Source organism: Acomys minous (assembly GCF_964271855.1).
Source record: "Acomys minous genome assembly, chromosome: 14".
NCBI lineage: Eukaryota > Metazoa > Chordata > Mammalia > Rodentia > Muridae > Acomys > Acomys minous.
Genome location: NC_140496.1, coordinates 54,495,074 through 54,522,827, shown reverse-complemented (window position 1 = coordinate 54,522,827; position 27,754 = coordinate 54,495,074). Strand labels below are relative to the sequence as shown.

Below are 27,754 nucleotides of genomic sequence, written 5' to 3'. Positions count from 1 at the left end.
GGCCAGCAAGACACAGAAGCACTTTGATTTCATGCTTCAAAAATGACTTACTCGGAGCGCACCTTACAGTTGTGCAGGGGTCAGATCTTAGGCCACTAGGAGCTCCTCCTTGGCCACTAGGGGATCCTCCTTTGAAAAAGCAACATTTGTGTAAATTCAACCAGTCAAGTATATTTAAGTGGCTACTACCAAAACAGAAGGAAACACAAGACTAAAATACAGATTTGCTAGCTGCACCTCCCCATTGTGACAGTTGCTGTTTGGTCTCAGCCAGGGATAGATTTTAAATGCAGGGATTTCATGGAGGCACCCCCACTGAATATTATCTAGAGGGAAGTGATGGCAAGGCCCAGTGAGTAATTTTTATTTCTCTTTTATGATAAAGAATAGAATGTCATATCAAAGGTCGTTTGATCTGCTGGTACCTAATATCCTCACCACCCCTCCATAAAGGGTGTTCTGTACTATACGGAAGGACTCTGCTGTGGAGTTCAGTGCCCTCCACACTTTGATTGCTTACCTAAGAGTTTCAGGAACTGAGAGAAAGAGAGAGGGAGAGGGAGACAGTCAACACTGTGAAGAAAGAGGCACTCCTTGAGAGAAGACACCCTCATATTGCTGATGGAACTAGTACGCGAAATAGCTAAACCCTCTTGAAGGTCTGCTGTAACGGGGTTCCCCCACCAAGTCAGCCCCTTGTTTTATATGGCACGTAAGGGTTTTCTTTTTTATGCAGCATCTCCTGTAGCTCAGGCTTAAATTTTACCTTCACCTCCGGGTTCTCCTGCTCTATAGGCATATACCATGGCACCTGGCTTATGTGGCGCTGGGGGTGGAGCCCAGAGACCAGGCCTGGGGGTGGGGGAGTGGAGGGTGGGGAGGGGCTTGTGAATGCAGGGTTAGCTCTCTCCTCAGTCCCTGAACTTGTATTTCTACCCGCTTCAATTGTCTACGTGCCTGGCCTGTTAGCATCCTCCTGCCTCTAGATAAGCTTTCTCGCCTGTCAGCCTCTCAGACATCAATCAAAAAACAAAATCATGTTCTACTTGTAGGTTTTTAGGACCTTCTGGATCCATCTCCTTTGCTATTCTCCCATGCTTCTCTCATCTAAAGTTCCAATAGGATGTCCTCCCTTCTGTCCCAGTTTCCTAGCAAGTGAAGGCTTTCATGGGACATGCCCCTTGGGCTAGTATGCAGATATAAGTGAGTATATACCATTTGACTCTTTCTGCTTCAGGGTTAACTCACTCATTATGATCATTTCTAGTTCAATCCATTTGTCCACAAATTTCAGGAATTCCTTGTTCTTAATAGCTGAATAGTATTCCATAGTGTATATGTACCACAGTTCCTTTATCCATTCTTCTACTGAGGGACACTTAGGCTGTTTCCATGTTCTGGCTATTATGAATAAGGCTGCTATGAACATGGTTGAGCAAATTTGGGCCCATGGGTCCCTCTCAAACTAAGGCACCAGCCAAGGACAATACAGGCGGTAAACTTTAAACCCCTACCCAGATCTAGCCAATGGACAGAACATTCTCCACAGTTGAGTGGAGAGTGGGGTATGACTTTCACATGTACTCTGGTGCCTCATATTTGACCATATCCCCTGGAGGGGGAGACCTGGTGGCACTCAGAGGAAGGACAGCAGGTTACCAAGAAGAGACTTGATACCCTATGAGCATATACAGGGGGAGGTAATCCCCCTCAGGAACAGTCATAGGGGAGGGGAATAAGGGGAAAATGGGAAGGAGGGAAGAATGGGAGGATACAAGGGATGGGATAACCATTGAGATGTAACAAGAATAAATTAATAAAAAATGAAAAAAAAATCATAGAGCCTTGCTCAGGCATCCAGCATTTCCTCTTGCAGAGGACCTGGGTTCTGTTTATCTCAGTACCCTCTGCTGCTCATAGGCAACTACGCAGCTGACTCTGCATGACCACCCACACCCAGCCTGCCCTTTGCTCATACCCTGTGCTCTGCCAGGATTACCCTGCTGACTACTTACTCATAGGAGGTGCTACCTAAACATTTTTTCCATGTGAATGAGTTCCAGACCTTCCCAGGTCCCAAGTGAACATGTGTTCACATCCTTGCCTGACCAGCACACTCTGTAGGTACCACTCCATCGTTAAGCATCCTTTTTTTTTATGCCCGTGAAGGTATATTTAGCACCTACATTGAGGCAGGTGTCAGGCTCAACCCTAATTAGATAAGACAGTGCACTGCCCCTAGAGTACCCAGAATGCAGTGGAGGGTGTTACAAAACAGAGCTACTGCCAGGATAGTTAAAATGTGTTACTGTTAAGTTAAACATGCACCGAGTCCTTTCCTAGGCCACATACATATAGGTACTGAGGCATTTCACGTGGGGAGGGAGTGGGAGGGACAGACTCTAGAAGGTTAAATTGCTTTCCCCTGGCCGGCTACTAGAGCCTAGATTGTCATGTGAGGTCTGGGTTCCTTCTGCTCCGCAGCCCCAAGGGGTGTGCTGTGCTGTGGGATTGTGCAGTTAATGTGAGGCAAGGAGGCCATCTCCAGACCAAAGAGCACACATATCTTCATGGGACAGTGAATGATTCAGTCACCCCAGCGCGTGTACAGGATGAAAGAAAGGACACGGGTGGGGTTAGACAGCGAAGCGCCTTGGACTCAGGCCTGAGGATTGCAGATGACATTTTAGTTGTTTGTGTCAGTGTCCCCATCAAGTTAAGCTGCCTGCAGAGTAGACCTAGAGCTTCTTCTGTGCAAGCATGCTGCGGAAGTGTTCTGTGTAGCTGGCAGGAATTCCAGGAGCGGTTCCTGTTGGTTTGGCTTTTTGTTTGTTTGTTTCTTTTGTGTGTTCGGTTGGTGTTTTGTTTTGTTTTGTTTGCTTTTGTGTTTTTATGGTTTCACCCAGCTTCATAAATCCAGTCTCTGTTTCTAACCAGGCTCAGGCAGTGGCTGCTTAAAGACCTAGAGCAAATCATAACATCAGCTGTGTAGCAGGCAAGATGTCACCCTCCCTATTGCAAACCTCTTGCAACTGCCAGGCATCCCGCAGTCTTTGGAATCACAAAGGGAACTAAAGACCATTGTGATGTGGTATGTAAGTTGCATAAATATTTAACTTTCCCAACAGCAAGACCTGGGTCCCACCTTATCATGTGAGAAACAAACAGTGGCTCTACAAGTGCTGCACACATCGAACCTGCAGCTTGGTTTCCTGTCCCGGTGGCCTTGCTCTTAACCACGTCTCTAGGATGCCTACCAGGCAAGGAGGTTACCCAGGGCTGGGGGGGTCTCTCCTAAGAGAGTTAGTTGCTGAGAGCTTGAGGGGAAACTGTCTCCATCTCTCAGCACTCATCTTCCATGCAAAAACAGGAGAGTCATTTAGCCAAGATGTGAGCAGAGAAGTCCACTTCCACATTCCAAAACCTGGCAGAGTATCCATGCTCCTCAGCCTCCTGTCCCAAGGCGTAGCAGATAGAAACTGCCGGCTCCTTGCCCGTCACACCAACTTCCAACCACCTAAGCATCAAGGCGCTACCCTAAGACCTGGGAACACAGCAGGTAACAAAGGCAAGCACCCTACCCTCTTGAAGCTTAATACCCAACAACATAAGCAAGGATTTCTGATGACAGATGCTATAAAGAGTTATGAGACAGAGGCAAGATGGAGGGAGGCTTCAGTTAGGAAGTCCTGGGAAGGAAACATTTGAATTCATCCTCAAATCACAAGGAGCCCACTCTCAAAGTGCAGATCCACCTTAGTCACGAAAGGGCCTTAATGGACATCAAATCTCAGCTCCTTTTAGTCGTAGGTGAGAAAATAAAGACTCAATGAGACCAAAAGACTTACACAAGGTCTCCTGCTAACTGCGTAGATGCCACTTCCCCTCAGTCATTTGGATTTACTCATTTGGAGGGCAAGCGTCTTAGATTTGTACTCCCCGCTGCCCCAAGACAGGGTTTCTCTGTGTAGCCATGGTTGTCCTGGAAGTTGCTCTGTAGACCAGGCTGGCCTCAAACTCACAGAGATCTGCCTGCCTCTGCCTCTGCCTCTGCCTCCCGAGTGCTGGGGTTAAAGGTATGTGCCACCTCCGCCTGGCCCAGATTTGTGCTTTCAATTCCCTCAAACACATTCACATCTATAATTTTATTTCCAGACCAATCTTTGGAAAATGATGCCTGGCTTTCCTTTGACAAATAACAAAGTTGAGGTAAGGAATATATCTAACGACTTGTCACAAATTATTCTAGACCTTACGCATTGGTTTCTCACACCTGTGCTCTCTCTCTCTCGTGGGTGCCTACCAAGTGGTCTAGAGACATACAATGGCATCAACAAGTTCATATGGCAGAGACCTAACCAGAGTTAAAGATGAGAACAATTTGCTCAGCCATAACACACAAACTCAGTGTTCCCAAGCTGTTTGTATGGGAAAGAATATGTGGTTCTATGTGACTAGACACCTGTGGCCTGAGGCAGTGAGGGCCCTGTGACTTACAGATAAGGCAGATGCTTCCTACACCAAAGCCACCCTGGGAGTCTTCACACCCATAAACAACCCAGATTAGGAGTCTCCAGAACTGATGGGCCCTAGGTAAAAGTCCCGATGATGCTTAGCAAATGAGCTCCTTCCAAATGTGCCTACACACAGCAGATCTAGGGCACCTTCAGAATACCACAGGCATTTCAGGTTCATACGTCATTGAGACTGAGAGAGCCCACCAAGGGAGACTGGAGGACTTGAATTTCTACTCAGCTAGCCGAGGAATCCATGCTTTCCTCGAGGCTAAGCACCGTCTTGGGAGGTAGAGAGGAGGTGCTTGTTTGACTAGCCTGTGGGAAGGTAGGTTTGGCTGTATGTTTTAAGGGCTGGCTGCCTTCTAGAAGAAGTCTCCCTTACACCCAAAAGGCTTTGGTAGTAAAGTCTCAGGAGAAACTTCCTGGTGGCCTGTGAGGTCTGTGACCTCTCTCTCTTGGCTGTCCATCAAATCTCCATACAACACCCCCACACACACACAACACACACCTCCACACATCTCATATGACCCCCTGAAGAACTCCCCAATGCCTTCAGGAAGTAGAGCCCACACCCGTCCAGCAGAAAGAACGGCAGTACCTCTGAAAGACAGTCCTCACCACCCTTAGCCTGCCCCCAGCCACCACTAAAGGCCTCAACCCCTCCCCATAGCTGCTTGCTAGAGAAAAGAGTGGCTCCAGCCCAGTGGCAGATCACAGAAGCCATTTCTTACCTACCGGAGGAGGATCCACTCAGTCACTAGGAATTCTCCCTGCTGTGAACTCTTCTAGTCTTGGAACTCACTGGACTTTGAACAAAGATTGATTTAAAAGCTGATGTATTTAACAGGGACCTGTGGTCTGAGTTCAAGTGACCTCTGTCCTGCTCCCTGCCAGATGGTAGGGTCCTGAGCTAGAAACCTTCAAGGGCCTTCAGCGAAAACAAACCCTACCCCCACCCAGCCTAACAGCATAGGGAGTGGGAGGGCTTCTTGTGTGGGGGGAGGGAGCAGAGGGGGAGAAGGTGGGAAAGGCAGATGAAGAGGAGGTGCCTGGCTTTCCCTGTTCTATCCAATGAACAGAGACCTGGGTCACACAAAAGGAATCTCCAGTCCCAGTAGGATCCTCCCTAGCCTAGGCTCAGGGTGGGCTAGTCACCAGCCAGCCTCCTCACTCATGCAGCCCTGAGAGCAAGACACAGCACTCCCTACCCAGAAAGCCACCAGGAAGCTAACAAAGCCCCTGTTTATGTGTCCTACCTTCCACTGCCCCCCACCCCCACCCCCGGGAGCTCTCACTCCAGCTCACTGGGGTCAGCAGCAGACACCAGGGTTCCCCTCTCCGGATGCTGCCTCTGTCCTCCAATCCCTGATACCTGTCTTTCTCTTCATGCGCTCTGCGGTCTCTCAGGAAGGCAGCTGGGCAGTGGAAGGCATTTTTCAGAAGTTCCCCTGTGGCCTGGTGTTGCTGAACAGGCCACTAGCCTCAGCCAGGGCAGCAGCTGATCTCTATCAGTCCCACCCACACAAACTGTCCTCACCTGGATTCTTGGCCCACACTCCTCTAATTCAGGGCAGGAGACTTTCTCACAGTAGTGAGAGCAGCCAAGCCCCAGGCTGTGGGCTGGGTGGCCTCATCTTTCCTCCAACTCATGAGGAGCTGGCCGTTTGTCTTCCCCGGGTCTTGGCTTTGCCCTCAACCCAGACGTGACCTAAGCCAGTGGTTAAGAAGAACTGGGTCAGAGTGGCTCCATCATATCCGTCTTTAGGCTATAGCCACTCAACGTCTCATATGACTTTCCAAGCATTAGGGTAGACTGAGGCACTCTAGAGTTAGGATGGGAGCATCTGAGTTCAAATTCTGACTCTTGCAGTTGCCAGATGTTTGGTCGGGGCTGGTTGTCTTACAGCATTGTGGATAAAACACAGGACCTTCCCCCACACGATAACATTATAAAATGTTAATACCGTGCTTATAAGTGAGTCTGATCTGATTAATATCTTTTACTGATTGTATAGATCTAGTAGGCATTGTATCTCTTATGTGCCCTATAAAGCTTACGTTTGGTCCTCACATCAGCCCTCTTCTTGTGACACAGTGTTCATCTTCTAGGTAAGAAAGCGTAGCTCATCTGCTTAATAGTCCTGCCCAGGATCATCTGACCAGGAGCACAGGAGGGAGAGCCTTGGACTCCGCCCCTGTCTTCTTAGATGAGTTGTTTACAGCTGTGATAAGGCCTCCTGCTGTCTGGAATAGTTTTGTGTTCACTGTGTCCTTTGCCTTCACCAGGTGTATGTGAGCCTGGGCTGATGATGTGAGCAAGCTGTTCTAGAAGGTGTTCTCCATTGTTCCGGGAGACAGAATTGGGGTTTCCTGGGTCACTGCCAACTCCAAGACCTGGTGATCCTAAATCTATTGGGTTTTAAGGTACACACACACACACACACACACACACACACACACACACACACACACACACACACGAGTGCCCTTGAGGGTGGGTAGCATAAGCTCTGTTTTGTAGAGTCCTGCAGATAAAGAGTTGTGAGCACAGGCTGTGACACTGGATGTGGGGGTGGTTTGTTTCTCTAAGCACTAGCCATGAAACGGAAGCTCTTTGCAGTGAGCCAGCCCAGTCCTGGCTTTGGCATCAAAATGGTGCCTAAAATTGAGTCCCAAAGCTGTCAGTAATGGTCTCTTTGGTTTGTTTGTTCGTTCAGGTTGGGGCTTTATCTTTGGTCAGGCAGTACTGGTCTACACCTGCGGTCTTTGTTGATTACTCACCTTGGTATTTCCATTAAGGAGAGAATGCAAGGCAACTATTCCCCGCCCCAGCCGTCCACTCCAACCCATCATCCAAGGCTGGTGGTCTGTGACTAGGAAATTTGCCAGAGAAATTTTTCTTTCTTCCCAGAATCTGGGGTAAATGGCTATTTTCTTGTTGCCTTCTTGATCTCTTTATTCGTGCTCCATTTTGTCTATAACCTTGCTATGTTTCAACACACACATATTGTATTATTTGATGCCTTTCTCTCTCCTACCAGAATTATCAACTCCTCAAGGACAGAAGCTTGTATTTTCTTTTAGATTTTTTTAAAAGTTCATTTTATGTGCATGGATGTTTTGCCTGCATGTATGTCTGTGCACCACATGCATGCCTGGTGCTCAAGGAATCCAGAAGGCGGCACCAGACCCCCCGGCACTGGGATTGCAGACAGTTGTTGTTAGTATACCCGCCTCTAGGTTGCTTAACAACCTCTGACATCATTAAAACCCACCACCACAGGGACCCAGCATATAAAAGGACAACCCACCTCTCTCTCTCTCTCTCTCTCTCTCTCTCTCTCTCTCTCTCTCTCTCTCTCTCTTCCCTCCCTCCCTCCCCCTCCCTGTCCCCCCTCCCCTCCCTTCCCCCTCCCCCTCCCCCTCCCCTTACTCCTCTCTCCCCCCCTCCCCTCCCTTCCCCCTCCCCCTCCCCCTCTCCCTCCCTCTCTCTCCCTCTCTCTCCCTCTCTCTCCCCTCTCCCTCCTCCCCCTCCTCCTCTCCCACCCTCCCTCTTCCACTCTCTCCCTCCCCTCTCTCCCTCTCTCCCTCCCCCTTTCCCTCTCCCCTTCCCTCTCTCTCTCTCCCTCTCTCCCTCTCTCCTTGTCTCTCTCCCCCTAGGGTAGCCCCCTCTTCCCTCTCTCCCTTTTTCCTTTTGACAATAAATCTCATTCCATACATGTTGTATAGCACATATTTCATATTTAACAGTTGTGAGCTGCCATGTGGGACTAGAACCTGGGTTCTCTAGAAGAGCAGCCAGTGCTCTCAACTGCTCAGTGATCTCTCCAGCTCTTAAGATATATATTTTTCTCACTTTGTCTCAAATGCCTAGAGTGTAAGACTATCATGGGCTAATATTTCAAGTGTGAATGAATGCATCACTAAATTAATTACCAGCAAGATGGGCTTATCCCCTCACACTATGTAACCTCGAGGCCTTGGTTCTCTGCAGTCTGTGGTTGTAAGCCTCGTCTCCCCAGTGTCACTTCTGCTGCTGCTTCTCCTCTTTCTCTTCATTTATGGAATCTATAGCGTTCCATCCCCTCAACGTTCAACTATCAATTTGGAAAAAATTTTTAGATTTATTTTGTCCAGTATTTTCTATGGACTTAAAAGAGGGAAGGTTTTTTAAGATTATTCTAGAATAAAAATGATCCTATCACTTCAGAGTCACTCTTCCTCCTTAAAGATCTGGCTTCTTCATCTGAAAAATATGGATAGTATTGATAATCTCAGAGCACTTAACCTCAGAGCTTAAGAGGACTTAAGATTTTATTTTTCCTTTTTACATTATGTGTGTGTGGTGGGGGTGGGTTGTACCCAGAAGGCGGAAGAGTGCTAGAGCTGGATTTACATATGGTTGTAAGAGACCCCATGTGGGTACCAGGAATCAAACTCCAGTCTCCCACAAAAGCGGTGCGTGTTCTTGACAAGTGAGCCATCTCTCCAGCTTCTAAGAAGACTTTCGTAGCCATCCAGATCCAGTTCAGTGCATAACATTACCTCATCTTTGCAAGAATCAGCCCTCTTAACTTCTAAGGACACAGTGTACTAATATTTATGAAAATGAATAGGCAGGTTGTGTGTGTGTGTGTGTGTGTGTGTGTGTGTGTGTGTGTGTGTGTGTGTGTGTGTACACCTTAAAACCCAGCAAATTTAGAATCACTGAATCTTGGAGTTGGAAGTGACCCAGGAAATGCCAACTCTGTCTCCCCAACAACAGAGAACACCTTCTAGAACAGCTTGCAGCTCCTCATCCTGGTGAGGCAGGACTTTCAGGTGTTTAGGGCACTCGGCCTGCTGGTAACACTGTATCGTACGCAACTGCTCTGAAACAGAAAACTAAAGTCCACTATTTCCTAGTGCTTTTCTCACTGTGTCCCATGCAGAGGTCAGTCACAGTGGTGCAGGTCCTTAGGGTGGGTGAGTGAAGCTTCTCAGATCTGAAATGATCTCCTGACTCTGCCCAGACCTTCCAGAAGCTGGAGAGAACCACACTGTGGCATCCTTTATTTTGTTTTATTTTATTTTATTTTATTTTTGGTTTTTTCAAGACAGGATCTCTCTGTTCTTGGCTGTCCTGGACTCGCTTTGTGGACCAGGCTGGCCTTGAACTCACAGTGATCCACCTGCCTCTGCCTCCTGAGTGCTGGGATTAATGGCATGCACCACCATGCCCGGCCCCATTGTGGCATCCTTAGGAAACTATAAAATATGACTGAGCTAGAATTTCATGGATAATGGAAAGCTGTCAATTCCCTCCAAACCTATCAGACAGCCAGCAGAGATTTCCCTCATTTTTAGTAGGACCTGGATAAGCTAGTTTTAACAATAAAGAGCATAAGGAAGGCAGCCTGAGAGACAGCTCAGCGAGTAGAAGCAGTTGCCATTCAGGCTTGAGGACCTGAGTTCACTCCCTAAAGCCCAGAAAAAGGTAGAAGGAGAAAGCCAGCTCCACCAAGTCCCCTCTGTCCTCCGGGAGCATGCTGCGGCATATGCACACGCCCATGCACACTCACCTGTGCACATGTTTTTAAGTGTCAACACTAAGGAAGGAGTTTCTGTAGCTGGATATCAGAGCCGTGCATTGGTAGCATTTACTACAATGTGGGAGTCAATTGAGTATGTTAGCTCCCAATGCAATCTATACACATACAAATAGATTTTTCGTGACCCAAAAAAGAAAATGGTCAAAAAGGCTAGCTGGACTTATTTATATAAAAGTGTATGTTTTTATTTCTTTCAACCAAATATTTGTGATTCAGCCCTGTTGACATGCATATTTTGCTTTCATTTTAACATTGATATTTACTACTGTGATAACGCTCTACTTAAACAGTATCTACATCTCGGCAGCATATGGCGGGCTACCTGACCAGTGGTCAGGATGCTCATCTGAGTTCCAGGATGCAGCTGTGGGTTCAGGCTCCTTAGCTGTGTGGTGGTTTCCTGGACTGTTTCTTTGCTTCTCTTTTCTGACTATGTATGTGACCACGAGGTTAGGAGAGAAGTTTGTGTGTGGGAGGGGGGTTGTTTGGTTGGTTGGTTGGCTTTTGGTTTTTGAGACAGGGTCTCTCTCTGTAGACCAGTCTGGCCTTGAACTGACAGCTCTGCCTGCCTTTACCTTTCGAGTATGGGGCTTAAAGGTGTGTGCCATCATGCCTGGTAAGAAAATACGATTTTTTAAAATTAATTTTGTTATTTTTTAATTGTGTGGATACATGTATGTGAGAGTGAGTGAGTGTATGTGTGTGAGTGTGTGTGTTTGTGTCTGTGTTTGAGTGTGTAAGTGTGTAGGTTTGTATATATGAGTGAATGCCTGAAGAGACAAGACGGTGTTGAATACCCTAGGGTTGGAATTTGAGTGCTGGGAATTGAGCTTGGCTTCTCTACAAGAGCAATATATGTTCTCAGAGGGTTTTGCTTTGTTTTTTGGTTTTGTTTTGTCTTAGGTTTTTTGTTTTGTTTTGTGTTTTCAAGAAAAGATTTTCTGTGTAGCCTTTGATGCCCTGGATTTGCTTTGTAGACCAGGCTGGCCTGGAACTCACAGCGATCCGCCTCCTCTGCCTCCCGAGTGCTGGGGTTACAGGCAGCCAGCTTGTGTGTGTGTTTGTTGTTGTCCTATTTTTGTCTGTCTTGGTTTTTAGGTCTTAGTTTCCTGAGACAGGGTTTCTCTGTGTAGCCCTAGATCTCTCTCTCTCTCTCTCTCTCTCTCTCTCTCTCTCTCTCTTGATCAGGCTATCTCCTGGAACTCAGGAAACTCTGCCTCTCTGTCTCTGCCTGCTGGGATTAAAGGTATGCACCACCACACCCAGCTAATAATACCGAGTTCTTAACTTCTAAGACATCTCTCTAGCCACAGGCAATAAACTTTAAACATTATTGAGGACACTGGAGTGACAAAAGACACTCCGCAGGCTTCCTGTGGCCGAGCTTGGGATTCACCCATCAGGAACTTGTCTTGCTTTATTCTAAAGTGGAAAAGACCTACGTTGACAACCCAGTCATGAATGCATGGCCTACCTGAGATTTAATAAGATCCTTTGGCTTCTTGATCTCACTTTTTTATAAGTTTAATACTATAATACAAAATGTAATAAGATTTGAGAGTAAAGCGCAGTGACATCATGTGTTTCCACACTGTTGGGCAGCCGTCATCACCACTCACTTCCATAGTGATGTTATTCTCCCAAACTGAAGCTCTGAACACCAGCTCTCCATTTCTCTCGCCCTAGCCCTTGCTATCTGTCTGTCTCCAGCTGTGGCTGCTCCAGGTTCCTCCTATAGTCAGAATTGGGTATCCCTGACCTTTTGTAACTTAATATTCTCAGCATGCATCCTTCTTATAGTGTCAGGATTCTTTCCTGAACAATACCCCACCCTGGGCATATACCAAATTTTCCTCCCCCAGTCAGCAGTGAGCAGGTTGCTGCTTCCACGTATCCATCAAAGACCTGCTTCCCACTCTTGTAAAGTGGGAAGTTTATTGCACTTGCTCACTTTACTTTGTTGTGCGTACGTGAGGCTGGCATGCGCAGCCAGAGGACAACTTCTTGGAGCTGATTCTCTCCTTCCTCATGTGGTTTCAATGTATCCAACTCTGGTCCTCAGGCTTGTTACAAGTGCTGAGCCATAGCTGCCTCCGACCTCCATTTTCTTGGGTAATAATGCTCAGAAGTGGATTGCTGCATCACACGTTTAATATTTTTAAAGGAACCATTATACTGTTATCCTTTAAATTGCTTATTGCATGTATTTATGAATGTGTGTGCACATGTGCAAACATGGCCCAGTGCATGTGTGGAGGTCAGAGGACAAAGTGTGGGAGTCAGTTTCTTCCCACTGTGGAACTCAAGCTCCGTAAGCCACGGAGCCATCTCACCCACCACATGCTGCTTTTCATAATGGCCATGCCATTTTGCTTTTTCACCAGTAGCCCACAAATATTCCAGTTTCTCCACATCCTCACTTGGTTTGTTGTTTTGTCTGTTTATTATTTTAGCAATCATTATTCTAGTGTGTGTCACATCTCATTTGCATGTCCCCAATGATTGATGCTGATAGGCGTTTTTTTTTATGTGCTACTAGCCAGTTATACACTTTGTTGACAGAAACATCTATTCAGGTTGCTCCCACATTTTAAAAAAGTTGTTCTTTCTACTAATATTGAGATGCCTCATTTTGCCTCAGCTTTTTTTTACTATGAAACAAAGACCAAGAGACATGAGATGACTCCTCCAAGGACATCTCAGGCTCATGGCAGAGATACAGCAGCTGATGGCTTCTGTTTTGTCTCTGTAGCCAATACTCTTTCCACTATACAAGTCATCTTGGCCACGGGGGACCTGAGAGCCCCAGTTCTTATATCAACCTCAACATTTGATTATCCCACATTACTTGGTCTTTTTAGTAGCTCATTAACTTACTTAGCCCTGACACTTTAGCTCCTGCTGTCCTCTGTCCCTGTCCTGAGTCAACTTTATGACTGCTCCCCTTTGCCTCTTGGTGTAACTGACCTCCTCCAACATACATGGGAAGCTGCCCATGCAGGCTGCACACCGCTGGAGGAGTTTATTATCCTGGGGTCCAGATGCAGGACTGAGATAACCATTTTACAGCTGTGTAGATAGAAGGATGGCATGTGGGCAATGCCACCTCTCTTTGCAGTAGTATACACTGAGGCCCTTATGGTTGCTTATCAGAGTTTTCTAGGTTGTGTTGTTGTCATTGCTGTGTTTTTTTGAGATAAGGTTTCTGTGTGTAGCGTTTACTGTCCTGGACTCACTTTGTAGACCAGGCTGGCCTCGAACTCACAGCAATTTGCTTGCCTCTGCCTCTCTGAGTGCTGGGATTAAAGGCGTGCACCACCACACCTGACAATTTTCTAGTTTTTACAGCAAACAGGTTTTAGGTCAAAGGAGGCCTGAGGACCCCTGGAGAGTCAGGTCAACTTGTGAATTGGCTATGAAAGATTTTTTTTCTTTATTTTTATTTTGTACAGTGGGTGTTTTGCCAGCATGTACGTCTGTGCACCACATGTGTACTGTGATTGCAGAGGCCGGAAGATGGGGCTGGAGTACAGACAGTCCCTTGGGACTGGAGTATTATAGACTGTTGTAAGCCGCTATGTGAGTGCTGGAAATCAGACTCTGGTCCTCTAGCAGAGAAGCCAGTGCTCTTAATTGCTGAGCGATCTCTCCAGCCCCATGGAGGATATTTGTATAGTCATTCCCTTGGTGGTTTGAGTGGGATTAGCCCCTATGGGCTGATTCATGTGTGTGAATGCTTGGCCCATAAGAGTGACACTATTAAGAAGTGTGGCCTTTTTGAAGGAAGTATGTGACTACGAGTGAATGAACTTTGAGGTCTCAGAAGCTCAAGTTGGGCTACACAGTCTCCCTGCTGCCTGTGGATGGAGATGGAGAGTTCTCAGCTCCCTCTCCAACATTAAGTTTCCCACCCTGATGATAATGGACTAAACCCCTGAAACGGTAAGCCAGCCCCAGTGAAATATTTTTCCTCCGTAAGAGTTGCTGTGGTCATGGTGTCTCTTCACAGCAATAGAACCCTAAGACATTCCCCCTCTCTCTTTGCAGCTCAGAATACACAATCTGCCTCCAGAAAAGGTAAACTATGGTACAGAGCAAGAGTGCAGCCATGTTCTAGGCTCCTGAATGTAGCAATGTCACACTTTTGGAGTAAAGGTTTTGAGAGTCTCTGATTATTTTTCTAAGGGATACAGAGACAGGGAGTGGCCTGGATTCCATCTTAAAGAGCCAGCTTCTGCAGTGCTTTAATACAGCCCTCATGTTGTGGTGATCTCCAACCGTAAAATTATTTTTGTTGCTACCTCATAACTGTAATTTTGCTACTGTTGTGAACCATAATGTAAATGTCTGTGTTTTCTGGTGACCACTGTGAAAAGGCCATTTGGTCCTACAGGGGTCATGGGCTACAGGTTGGGAACTGCTGCCTTAAAGGGACAGGAAGAAAAGTGCTGAGAAGTTGGAAGCACCCCACCTAGAGGAGAAGGGCCTGTGGGAAGGAGCAGGAATCTGTGGCATGACTTTAAAGATGCTGTCCCTCAAAGAGTGGTCTCCATGAGAGACCCCAGCACCCCTAGCATCGCAGAGAACAAGCCAACCGTGCCTGCTCTCCTTCTGTGCTAAGGACACTGACATGCCAGAATCAAATCTAATGGCCCACCCTTGTAATCTCAGCTACTCAAGAGGTGGGGGCAAGGTTTCCAGATGAGGGGTCCTGGGTTCCACAACAATTTTAAGGCAAGCCTGGGCAACATACGGAGACCTTGTTTCCAATGAATCAATCAATCAATCAGTCAGTCAGTCAGTCAAAGTGCGGGGAACAGAGTTGAGCAGCAGAGTGCTTTTGGTGCATGCATGAGGCCCTAGGTTCAATCTTCAACATCACAAAATAAAATATAATAGATAAAAAATTAACCCTAATATACTAGGGGGAAGATATCTCTTACTTTCATTAGGCCCTGAGAGGGTTCACTTCCTCCTGAGGCTGTCAGTCGGGATGAAGATGCTCCTGGTAAGGAGGGTGGCATGCAGCCTCTGGTCCCACTGCAGGAGGCTCTGCCTCACCCTCACAGCGCACCTTTGCTAGAACACTGACTTTCCCTTCATAAAGACCACACTGGAAATGTCCTGGAGAGCAAAATATTAAATCCTGAATTCAAGGTGTTCTGCCTTAAGAAGGCTTGGGAATCCTGGTTTGTAAGAAGATGGGGATGGTACAGTTTGGAAGGATCCTGAGAGGGGACCTTACGGGATTTACAGGGTAGGCTGGATGAGGCTCAAGAGATGCTGAACAGACATGGCTGGGTGATCTTACATGTTCTTACCTTGGTATGAGGAAATAATGTGGCCCTGAGTGGGAGAAAGGCACATCTCTATCCTCATTGCAGAATGTGGCTTTGTAAAAGGGAGGGCTGCAGAGTGCACTGCTCAGACAGAGCTTTGGCTCTCTCTGCCATTTCTGCCACCAGGCTGAGATGTCGTAGAGAAACTCAAGCAACCTTGAGGAATTCAGTGTGTGGCGGGGGCGGGGGCAGTGGCTGAGCTGCTGAGCCAACAGCCTCCTCATGCCTGGTCTTTCTTCAGTGAGAGGCTATTTGGAACAGGACCCGGTGCCCTCTAAGGTCCAGGAGAAAAGCACAGACTGTTCAGGACTCCACAGTACTGGGCAGAGGCTCTGCCTTCTGACTTAAGCGGAAGGAAAGGGAGGTCAGAATTCTTGGCAAACCATTCAGTACCATGGCTGAGATAGTCTTCTCAAGACCTGCTCTGTCAGCCTGCTGCCCAAACTCCTGAGGTTGCGGTCCTTGTCTCCGCAATAACACAGTCCCGGCTCCCTCCTTGTCTTGGATTACCAAGAACTCTGAGCTAAAGGCCAACAGAGACAGGGCGTGGAGGTGAGGATGAAATACTCACACTGCTTTGATGGCAGTGTCCTTTGGCCTCAGGATTGGTGTCCTTCCAGCAGGCTGTTAGTTGTGCCAGAGGAGCAGGTCACCTTCTCTAGGGGGAAACATCAAGTCTCCTAACTGTAGAACCCTGCTGGTGAGGTTGAAGTCTGACATTTCTGGGTAGATTCTGAGCTCAGCCTATAAAGGTAGACTCCCTTTCTCAGAGGAGCCACACGCAGAGCCCAGTGGCATGGGTTCAATGTCTTCTTCCCTTGTGCACAGAGCCCAGCCTGCCATGCTCCCTTGTTAATTGCAGGAGCGTAGTCTTGCTTCTTTGTCTGTCTTTTTTGGTCACTGCTCCCAAGGTTCCCACAGCTCATCTCTGCGCTTCCCTGGACCACAGCAGATGTGTAGAAGGTGAAGGTGCTAGGGCCTGCCCAGCCTGCATATGAGGAGTAAGTGCTGCTGTTTGGCCTTGTCTGCCCTTGTGGCTCCCTTGACTGACTTCAAGAGAGGCTCCGCTGTGGCTGTGTTCGTGAGGAGTTGGCCTGATCAGAGCTCCCCTCCCAGGGCTTTGTGCTGCTTTGATGGTGGTGAGCAGTCCTAGCGAATAAGGAAGTATTGAATTGTGCAACTGAGCAGTGTTTTACTTCCCTGGGAAGCTAGCCAGGCGCACCTGCTGCTGCTCCTCTGAGCTCTGGGAAGGCTGTCTAGGCGAAGGCTTGTTCCTTGATCCTGTGGCACAGAGGGCTGAGAATCGATGGGGGTGGGGGTGAGGGTAGTGGTGGGGCCGGTGGAGGTGGAGGTGGCTGTGGGTTCTCAGGCAGAGGGGGGCCAGGTTCTCACATTCTCTGCAGGAGGATCCTCCCCTGCTGTGGGGGAAGGGAGCCCAGGGCTTGAGAGAGTGCAGGGTAGCAGAGCCGCATTTGCCCGAATAAGCCAAGAAACAAAGATCTAGGTTTTAATTCATGTACAAACTCTCATACATTCAGCCTCGAGGTGAGGTCCAAGCTAAGCTGACAAAAGGAGAGATAAAGAGAAGCCTAGGAGAATGGACAAAGGACAAAAGATGTGGGGCTGAGAGGCCAGGGGAAAAGGACAAAAAGCACTCTCCACTTGGGGACCCTGGTTTCTTAAAGCCCTGGCCTGTAAAAAATGGGGCAACTGCAGTGCTTCCTCTTTCTGCGCCCAAGTAAACTGCTTTTCCAGAGAGGAGCACACTCAAGACCTCTGCCCAGCAAAGCCTCACAAAGAAGCACAGGGGCCAGACAGGGCAGAGAGGGTGGAAGTTTCATCTCTTGGCAGAAGGCCTGGCTTCTGTGGCTGGCGGGCAGGTCCAGGTGCTTCTGGACCAGAACTGATTAGCTGGGGCTAAAGGTGCCGGAATGCTTAATCTACACGCAGTGGTACAGCACTTCATTTACATGCAGTAGCAGGGGGGTCCTATCACAAGAAGGGAAACACAGTACTTAGTTATTATCTTGTGTGTGGGGGGGAAGAATTTCTAGATACTATTAAAGGTCATTTGCTTAAGGCTAGGATCTCCTTTACATAGGTTGGGATACTTCAGAAATCCCCACATTAGGTCAGACTCCCAGCACTGAAAAACAAAAAAACAAAACAAAGCAAAACAAAACAAAAAACCCCACAAGAAATAATCAAAAGAACTAGAGATATTTAGCCTCTAAAAAAGAGGATAATTAAGGTTTGGTTGGCTGGTTGTCTTTTATTTGTTTGTTTGTTTTGTTTTTGTTTCACCTTACAGCCCAGGCTGGCCTCAAACTCAGGATTCTCTTGAATCCACCTTATCACCCTGGTGCAAGGATTACAGCATTGCGCTACTATGTCTAGGTTGAGATGAATGTTCTTCAGAGACTTGATAGCTTCCAAAGGAAACGATGAAGCAACGTGAGCATAACAGCCAATGCCCTGCTGAGGACCAGGCTCATGTTCCACAGGTGAGTAAAAATCAGAAAACCCAGGTGACCGGCCCAAAATCATACAGTAAAGTGGCCAAGGCAGGACATAAACCTAGACAGTCTGACCCTTAAGCTTGTGACCTCATCAAGCACAGACATGATCCAAGAGCAGAATTTGCACCCACGTTCAGAAATCCAAGGGAAATCTGACGGCACTTTGAGGAAGAATTTTTCAATAATAATGGAGGAATTCAACAAAGAATATCAGATGAACTATAGAGAGACTTGCTCAGCCAAGTTCAGCACTTCTCAACTCATAATACCCAGAAATGGGAAACAGCCTAAATGTCCATCAACTGATGAATGCATGATGAAAATATAGCCTGTTTATACAGTGGGGTATTACTCAACTATTAGGAAAAATGGAAATCTGCAGATAAGTAGATTATCCTGGAAAGATTATCCTGATTGAAGTAATCCAGACTCCAAAGGACAAATATTGTAAGTTTTCCCTTATATGTTGATGTTGGCTTTTAAGCCTTCAATATGTGTGCTACAGTCTGAATAAGCTGAGGGAAGGAGAGGCTCTCCCAAGGGAGAGGACATAGAATAAAGGTAAAGGGGAAATTAGAATAGGAGAATTAAAGAGGGGTGGGGTGCGGGAGAGGAGTAAAGATGGGACTATGGGGAGGGACAACTAACACTAAAGGCCATTTGAAAACCATATGGAGCCAGACGTGGTGGAGCACGCCTTTAATCCCAGCACTCAGGAAGCAGAGACAGATGGATCACTGTGAGTTCGAGGCCAGCCTGGTCTACAAAGTGAATTCAGGACAGCCAAGGCTACACAGAGAAATCCTTTCTCAAAAAACCAAAACCAACCAAACATATGGAAACCTACTACTGTAGATGTATCTTAAAATTTATCCACATATGAAAGGAATCTTACCAGAGTCACCAATAAATAGGGGAGAGAATGCCCCAACTGGATGTCTTATGCCACCAAGTAAAACCTCCAACAGGAGGAATCAGTTACATGTTGTTGACCTGTTGGCCAAAGGGGCACCATTGAAATCCCCAAACACCACAGGCTATTGCCAAGGCTATTGGTTCTTCTGTATATTCTGATGGTAAGACGCTATTGCTGAAGACAACAATTACTTCATTGAACATGGAGAAGGTCGAGTTGGTACCTAGCTAGAAGTTCCACCCCTGCTGACATTCAGAGTACTGGAGAGTACCCTGCACACTACTGGAGAAGAAAGGTAATTAACAACATCATCCAGCTACAAACTCTGAAAGCTACAACAGCGACCTGCTTGCAAGATATACTGGTGCAAGAGTGGCATAAATGTTGTGGGAATGACCAACCTCCTTTGTAAAATTGCACTTACGGCCTATTCCATGAGATGGAATTCATAACCAAAACTGTTCAAGTGGCCAAGAACATGCGACTAGATGGGTCATAAGCCTAGGAGAAAACCTAACACTATTATGTTGTTAAAGGAACTCATCAATAAAATGACCCCTATTGGTATACTGCTATACCTATAGATCAATGTCTTACTCAGCCCACATCAAAGAAGTTTCTTTTTGCAGTAGATGAAGACTAACAGAGACCCACTATTGAACGAAGAAGTGCAGAGAGTGAGAGACTGTAGAGCACTCAGTCCTAAATAAGATGTCTTCCTCAGATCTCTCTCCTCAGGACTTGGGGAACCATGCAGAAGAGGAGGCAGAAAGATCGTAAGAGCCAGAGGTAGCAAATTACACCAAGGAAACAGTGTATTTCAGGCAAAGAAGACTGGCGGCAGAACAAGACCTGCATAGGCTCAAGCAAGAAGAGCCCCCCAGTACTGATAGGGGGAAGTGGACACAGGGTCCCATCCCTAAACAAAAGCTATCTGCAATTGATAGCCACTAGCAAAGGGAGAGTACATTTTCTCTAATGGAATGTTAACTGGGTATATCAACCATATTTCAGGGCAGGCCTTATGACAACACAAAACAAAGTCAATGATATTTTTTGCTTAGTTTTGCTTTGCTTGGGCTCTGTTGTTTGTTTGTTTGATTTTTTGTTTGTTTGTGGTTTTTCTGTTTGTTTCTTGCTCTTTTTTGTCTTTCTTTTGAGAGAGAGAGAGAGAGAGAGAGAGAGAGAGAGAGAGAGAGAGAGAGAGAGAGAAATGATTGGCAGGTAGGGAGGTAGGGAGGAGCTTGAAGTGAGGGTAAAAAAGTAATCAAATATATTATATGAAAACAAATTTTAATAAAAAAAAGACTAGGTGAATGGTTTTGGAGGTAGTGACCTATACACCATTAGAAGGACGGAAGCAAGGATACAAGGTATGGAACAACAGTGGTGGTACATCCTTTAATCCCAGCACTCAAGAGAGTAAGGCAGGCAGATCTCTAGGAGTTCAAGGCCACTCAAGGCTACATAGTAAGACCCTGTCTCAAAAAAAAAAAAAAAAAAAAAAAAAGAAACAAAGAAAGAAAGAGAAAAGAAGTAAAAAAGGGAAAAAGAAGGAACAAAACAAAACAAAACAAAACAAAAAACCCAAAAACAAAAAAAGGAAGGAAGGAAGGGAACCTTTTGCAAGCAGTATCCTAACTGTCGTACCAAACCTGCGCCCTCAGGTAGCCAGTTAAAACACCCAAATTATTAAGATCCAGAAAATGGAGTTTCAGTTAATGTGGCCACATTAGGAAGAGGGACAAAGAGCTTGGGTGACCCTTCATGTCCATCTTTGGGTCCTAAGGGCCCAGAGACTGGAGCGACGGCTCTATGGCTGAAAGCACTTGCTCTCTTATAGAATACCAGGTTGCCAGCAGCCCTGACAGCTCACAGCTGACTGCAACTCCAGCTCCAGGGAATCTGCTACTTTCTTCTGGTCTGCAGTGGGCACCAGGCACACTTGGTACACAGACGAACAAGCAAAAAGAAAAAGAAAAAAGAAATACTCATACATATAAAATAAAAAAAAAGTCTTTAAAAATATATTAGAAGGCCAAAGATATGCATATCTCAGCAGCCCCCCCCAGGGTGTGCTTTTGCCTCCCACTGAGGCAGCCATGTCCAGGCTTTGCTCTCATCCAAAAGGTGGCCTGGGGTGGTTAGAAGCCTGTGGAATGTGTCTGGGAGCCAAATCTCCCCCTCATGGTGGGGCCTTTTCCTTCTCTCAGCATAAGATCCTTGGGGAAATTCCTACTTTTTTGGCTCCATAGTTTCAATAACCTGCTAGTCAACTTGAGAGACAGCGTCTCGTTAGGATATCTTCATTTCTGGCAGGCCCATTACAGCAGCAGCTGCTGGAAACATAGACTAGAAACTACTGTTTGTCCGCCCAAAGGTTCAAAGCTGTGTTGGATGTGTAAAAGCTCTCATATGTGTATTTCAAGGGGTACAATGAGGCAGATTGTCCTTTTGGTTAAAAGGTTTATCAGAGCCAGGCATAGTGGCACATGTCTATAATACCAGCACTTGGGAGGCAGAGGCACACAAATCTCTGTGAGTTCCAGGACAGCATGGTCTGCAGAGTAAGTTCCAGGACAGCCAGGGCTATGCAGAAAAACACTGTCTCTACCCCTCCCCTGGAAGAAGAAGAAAAAGAAGAAGAAGAAGAAGAAGAAGAAGAAGAAGAAGAAGAAGAAGAAGAAGAAGGGGGAGGGGGAGGGGAAGGGGAGGAGGGGGGGAGGAGGAAAAAGTTTATCATATGAGTTTTTAGTGCCATAGACATACAGACAGGCAGAGACCAGCCTAGTCTGGGTTGCAGGAAGAGTCTGTTCTCTAGTGTCAGTGACAGACAGGCAGCGTGGTGGGGCTTTAGTGGAAGTTCAGGCCTGTGAGGCAGAGAGAGCATCTTCCTCTATGGGTCTCAAAGTCAGAAGGTTCCATAGCCTGTGGTCAGGGCTACAGAAGAAGAGAATTCCAGAGAAGAAATGTGCAACTCTGAGGCTGTGGGAGAGGTATGGAGGAGCGGGTACTCTAGTTGAAGGGCACCCATTCAACAGGTGGGTGGGTGTGTCGGCATGACGGCAGGGATTGTGTTTACTCAGCCATGGACAGGCTCTTCCATGGGGCGACTGTCTCTCCCTGTAGCAGCAGGCATCCCAGAATCCACATGGGAACAGTGACTGCAGATGGGCTGTAATCTGAGCAATACCTCCTCTGAAGATCTGTGTGAGGATCACAGGCAGCTCTCAGTGAGCCACTCCTCAGCGGTCATGAGCGGTAAGTGCAGACTGATTGGCCTTTAGTATAAATATCCAGCCCAGACTGGCCGTGAACTTCTGGTCCTCCTCCAGTGCTAGGGCTACAGGTCTGTCCCACCTACTTTATGCATTGTATATGGATCACATCCGGGGCTTCGGGTAAGGCTGACAAGCACTCAACCAGCAGGTGTAAGGTTTCCAGAAAGAACTGTTCCTACTTAAAACTGAAGCCTCTGCAAAGCTGATTAGAACTTCAGTGATTGTATAGTTTAGAATGTTGCAGGTCAAGAGCCAATTTGCAACTTATCTTGCGCCATCTTTAGCCTTCTTAAACAGGCATTCCTCACCCACCATAGTGTCAGACTGACATCTTGACACTAAAAGGCAAAAAAGCCTTTTTGGAATGAATTAAGTTAACAAAACCCTAGTTTTCACCAATCAGGGAGCCAGGAATGAAGTCAGTTAGCATCTAAGGACTAGATCAGAGTTCTATTGTTTCCACCAATGTACTTGAAAAGTCCCCTGATTTATGACTTTCTGTTACATAAAAGCTTCATGAAACATTTTCCACATTGGAACATGGAACTTGGGGTGAGTGAATGTCTTAGTTAGGGTTTCATTGCTGTGAACAGACTCCATGACACCATGACCACAACAATTTTCTTTCTTTCTTTTTTTGTTTTGTTTTGTTTTGTTTTGTTTTTTTGTTTTTGGTTTTGGGGTTTTTTTGAGACATGGTTTCTCTGTGTAGCTCTCACTGTCCTAGCCTACACTGTAGACCAGGCTGGCATCGAACTCACAGAGATCTGGCTGCCTCTGCCTCCCCGAGTGCTGGGATTAAAGGTATGCACCACCACTGCCCGGCTCACAGCCACCCTTATAAAGGAAACCATTTAACTGGGGCTCGCTTACACTTGCAGAAGTTTAGTCCCTTGTCATCATGGCAGGAAGCATGCTGTGTGCATGCAGGCAGACATGGTGCTCAGAGTTCTGCATCTCAATCTGCAAGCAGCAAAAGGAAAGTGTGTGTCACACTGACCATACATGGCTTGAGCATAGGAGACCTCAACGCCCACACCCGCAGTGACACACCTCCTCCAACAAGGCCACATCTCCTAATAGTGCCACTCCCTATGGGTCAAGCACTCACACAAATGAGTCTATGGGGGACATATCTATTCAAACCACCACAGTGACCTAAATCCATATCCCCCAGCCACGGTCACTCATATTTGGCTCAAGAATAACTTCTCTTAGCCCTTTGAGGTGAGAGCTGTGTTCTTCATAGATGCTGAACTACAACCCCAGCTCCTCAGCTGCTTTAACAAGCCCACCTGGGAATGTGGACACATTTGGGCTTGAGAATCACTAACACAGACAGATCTGTGCATCATTACAGACCAGGTTAGCAGACTCTGTCTTTAGCTGTCTTTTACTTGTTACTTACTTATTTTGTTTTTAAGACAGGGTCTAAGAGTCCAGGCTAGCTTTGAACTTGAAATCTTCTTGCTTCTGCCTCCCAGATGCTATGATCCCAAGCCTCTGCCAACACACCCAATAGTTCAATTTAGTCCAATTTATCCAATTAGTCCAGTTTCCAATTTGGAAAGTCCATAAATCTATAGAAAATAAAAGTATAATATACCATCTACCCAGTTAATTTCTTTTCATTTTTTTCCTCCATTTTTTTAAACAGATGCCCTCAGGGAGGCAGAGGCAGGCAGATTGCTGTGAGTTTGCGGCCAGCGTGGTCTACAAAGCGAGTCCAGGATAGTCAAGGCTACACAGAGAAACCCTGTCTTGAAAAACCAACAACCAACCAAACAAACCAACAACCCCTCAAAACAACAACAACAACAAAACAACCAAACCAAACCAAACCAAACCAAACATCATTTAAAAACAGGTGGACTATATACTGTTTTTTCTCTTGACATCAGTGCAACATTGGCAAAAGCACATAACTGGACTCTAATACCATATCCACTGTCATAGGGTCAGAGGAGAAGAACACGGGGCAGCAGAGACTAGGCTTCTTCAGCAGTGTCTATGCCATCTAACTCTGATGAGAAACATGGAGATGAGGTGAGAGACCTTCCTTCTTGATGTGGGTTCTCATCAACCAAGCTCCTGGAATCTACTCATCATAGCAAAAAAGCCAGACAGGGAATGGACGATGCATCTGTCTCATCTGAGGATGCTTCGGTGAGGCCAGCTGGTGGGGCTACAGACTCTAGAGTGCTTTCCCGTGATTTTCATGCTGTCTCCTTACATCCTCTGGTCATTCTATCACCAATGCCATCCTTACCAATTATCAAGTCTTCATTTCCTAAGGTAAAGAAACCTATTTGTCGTTTGTCTCAGCCCTCTCAGAACCTTAGTGTATTTCTAATGTGTGTGGGGGGGGGGAAGGGGGACACTGGGGAGGTGATGGGGACACAGGGGAAAGGAAAAACTATAGAGGTGGAGGAAAGAAAGGCAGGAAGACCCCCTAGCTGCTAAAAACCCATTCTGTGGTTTTTCAAAGATCAAATAGGAAAGTAATGAAAGTATGAGCTATAACGGAAGTGGGGAGATAGGCTTTTTAAAACAAGACTGGGAAAAAGAAACCAGTTTAGGAACCCAGAACACAATCAGCGCGAGTCTCCAGCTTGAGAGCAAGGAAGAGCTTCTGTCCTGAGGTAAAGAGGCCTGTTGGGAACCTTGGTTCTGGGAGGAGGGGTGGAGTACTTGACAGAACTGCTCACGTGAGGTCAGGCTTTCAGTCAGGCCACTGAGAAGCTTGCTTTTCAAAGGGAAATAAATGGTCTCTGCCCTCAGAAGCTGCTGGTGGCGCATTCTTTTAATTCTAGCACTAGGGAGGTAGAAGCAGGCAGATCTCTAAGATCAAGCCCAGCCTGGTCTACAGAGTGAGTTCCAGGACAGCCAGGACTACACAGAGAAACCTTGTCTCTAAAAATGGAAGACAGAAAGAGACAGAGAAACATAGAGAGATTGAGAGACAGAGAGACACACAAAGAGATTGAGAGACAGACAGAGAGACAGACAGAGAGAGACTGAGAGACACACACACAGAGATTGAGAGACAGAGAGAGATACTGAGAGACAGAAAGAGAGACAGAAAGAGAGAGAGCGAGCGCTACTTATGCCAGATGGGCTGGCAGGCCCATCCTTCCTTCTCATGGGCTTCAAATCCTTGGCTGGCTCAGGCAGGACTTAAATGGGAAAGAGTCACACCACACTCACGGGAGGAAGTGTCAGTGAGTACTTTAGAGTTAAGCCTGACCGTGTTAACTCACACATGCTGGGCCAAATCCCCCAGGCTGCTCTTTTTGGTTCTGTGTTCATGAGAAGACATTTTTTTTAAATATGAAGGAGATAAAGAAGTACTGCAAGAACAGTTACCAAATGCTGCCAAGCTGGTGCTGAAGCCCTCAGGCCTGGCCTGGAGTGTGAACTGCCTCTGTGCGCATCTCCGAGAGACATTCGTGTCCTGGGTCATATGCACTGGAGGTGACACAAACAAGGGCAGCCTTTAGCCATGGCATGATTTGGGTAGAGTAAACCTGTAAATTCCTGGGTCTAAAAAAAAAGTGACAATTTGCCCTAAGTTCAGTTCTGGCTACTTCCTTCAGTGGGAAGAACCCTCTGCTTATGAATCAGAGCTGGTTGTTAGCCAATGCTGTGTGACCCTTCAAAAGGTCAGATCACTGGTGGGATTTGTGAATGGGGGTGGGGGGGTGGGGCAGGGGGGGGACTTGACTTGTGTTAGTCTCTACTAGGAAGTAAGCATTTGCTTCCATAAGAGTGAGGGCAAGGGACCACAGTAGGATCTGCCATAAGTAGAAAGCAGGGGAACCTCAAGGCAGCTTTATCACATTCTCCACCTCATTAAGGCAGGCAAGGGCTGGAGTGGCCGCTCACTGGCTGAGATACTTAGTGGCTGCTCTTGCAGAGGACTTGGTTCACCCACGTGGAGACCCAAAACCATTTATAACTCCAGTTCCAGGGCATCCAATGCCCTCTTCTGGCCTCCATGGGCAGGCACCAGGCACACAAGTGGTGCCCATGTATACATACAGGCAAAACAGCTATACACATAAAACCAAATATCTAAAAATAGAAGTTATGATAGCTATCAGACAGTGGATCTGAAGAACTGTGTATGGTGCTGTCATGCAGTTCTCTAACTCCGCTAACAACTGTCTTTATAGAATTTGCTTCCTTTGTTATCCTATACATTTTATTTTATTAATTTTAGGCTCATTTTGGTTGGTTGTTTGGTTTTGGTCTTTTTTTTTTTCAAGATAAGGTAACAGTCCTGGAACTCACTTTGTAGACCAGGTTGGCCTTGAACTTACAGAGATCCACCTGCCTCTGCTTCTGCCTCTGCCTCCCAAGTACTGGGATCAATGGTCTGCCCTACCACTGCCTAGCTTTTTAGGCTCATTTTTAATTTTGGACACACACACACACACACACACACACACACACACACACACACACACACCCCACATGAGCCTTATGCCCACACTGGCCAGAGGACTGTGTTGGATGCTTTCAAACTGAAGTTACAGACAGTGGTGCTGGAACTCAACCTGCCATCTTCTGAGGAGCAATGAGTGAGTGGTTTTTTGTTGTTTGTTTTTGTTTTTAATCTGAGCCATTTCTCCAATCCATTTTATTAATTTTTTTACAAAGAGCATTTTAATTAATTTATTCCTTTACACATAACCAAAAGTGATTTACAACTGTACAGTAATGTTTTGCAAAATAAATTAGAAGGCAGACAAAGTTCATTGTGACCACATATAAAACTGTACAAGTTTGCAGATACATTGTATATGATTGCTGGCTCTCTAGTGTTTCAATACATTCTCAGAAAGAAACAAAATACCCAAGCTTAGAGGAAAACTAGACAGAGGACTGGAGTAATGGCTAAGAGGTTAAGAGCACTGGCTGATCTTCCAAGGGTTCTGAGTTCAAGTTCAAGAAACCATATAGTGGCTCATAACCATCTAAAGAGAGCTGGTGCCCTCTTCTGGCCTGCTGGCTCACATGCAGACAGAACACTGTACAAATCATAAATAAATAAATAGGAAAACTAGATAATGTGGATTTGACTCCACTAAAAACATCACTGAAAAGCCCTGGCTGTGTCCCTGTGAGCACAAGCCCCACCAGGTCTCCACAGGGCTCCTTTAAAATAGTTTTTACCATATTTATTCAATGTGTGTGTGTATATGTGCATGCTGCGCATGTGATAGGCACAGAACAACTTGCAAGAATTGGTTACCTCCTTCTGCCATGTGCATCTCAGCTGAACTCAAGTCCTTAGGTTACGTGTCGCCGCCCTCCATGGTGCCCTTTGAGCTGAGGTTAGAAAGCTCTGATCCAGCAGAGGAGCAGGTTGAGAACACCAAGCAAGCGCGCCAAGGCTTCCCCTTCTAAGGCTGGTTTCTCATAAATTTGAGACGAGAGTTGGTAACTGCTGTCCCCCATCTCCTACCAAAGATTTCTGAGTCCAGAAGCCCCTGAGGTCAGAGCAGTTCAAGGAAGACTCAAAGACCAGGATACCAACCTTCTCTGCACCACCCAGAGCTCACCAGATTCCATGATGGAGACAGGAC

General features: G+C 46.5%; 2 protein-coding genes across 9 annotated transcripts in view; one reads left to right on the top strand and one right to left on the bottom strand.

Moving 5' to 3' along the window:
• The window catches only part of PDZK1 (PDZ domain containing 1), a 32,858-nt gene extending 26,841 nt beyond the window's left edge, over window positions 1-6,017 (bottom strand). The window contains exons 1-2 of one of the 4 annotated variants that reach the window (XM_084757545.1): window positions 5,890-5,998; window positions 5,253-5,323 (exon numbers count right to left, since the gene is read on the bottom strand). Coding sequence is in view for 1 of the 4 variants with exons in the window: in XM_084757543.1 (XP_084613669.1) it covers window positions 5,890-5,905 (16 nt within the window). In the remaining 3 variants the exon portion in view is untranslated. Of the gene's footprint in view, window positions 1-51; window positions 75-5,248; window positions 5,324-5,889 lie in introns of those variants that run through there. The other 3 variants (XM_084757544.1, XM_084757543.1, XM_084757547.1) reach the window with 3 other exon arrangements.
• The window catches only part of CD160 (CD160 molecule), a 41,459-nt gene continuing 16,117 nt past the window's right edge, over window positions 2,413-27,754 (top strand). The window contains exons 1-4 of one of the 5 annotated variants that reach the window (XM_084757553.1): window positions 2,413-2,698; window positions 3,129-3,559; window positions 4,156-4,209; window positions 17,759-17,951. In XM_084757553.1, coding sequence (XP_084613679.1) covers window positions 17,892-17,951 — 60 coding nt within the window. In that variant the 5' untranslated portion in view covers window positions 2,413-2,698; window positions 3,129-3,559; window positions 4,156-4,209; window positions 17,759-17,891. The other 4 variants (XM_084757555.1, XM_084757554.1, XM_084757552.1 and 1 more) reach the window with 4 other exon arrangements.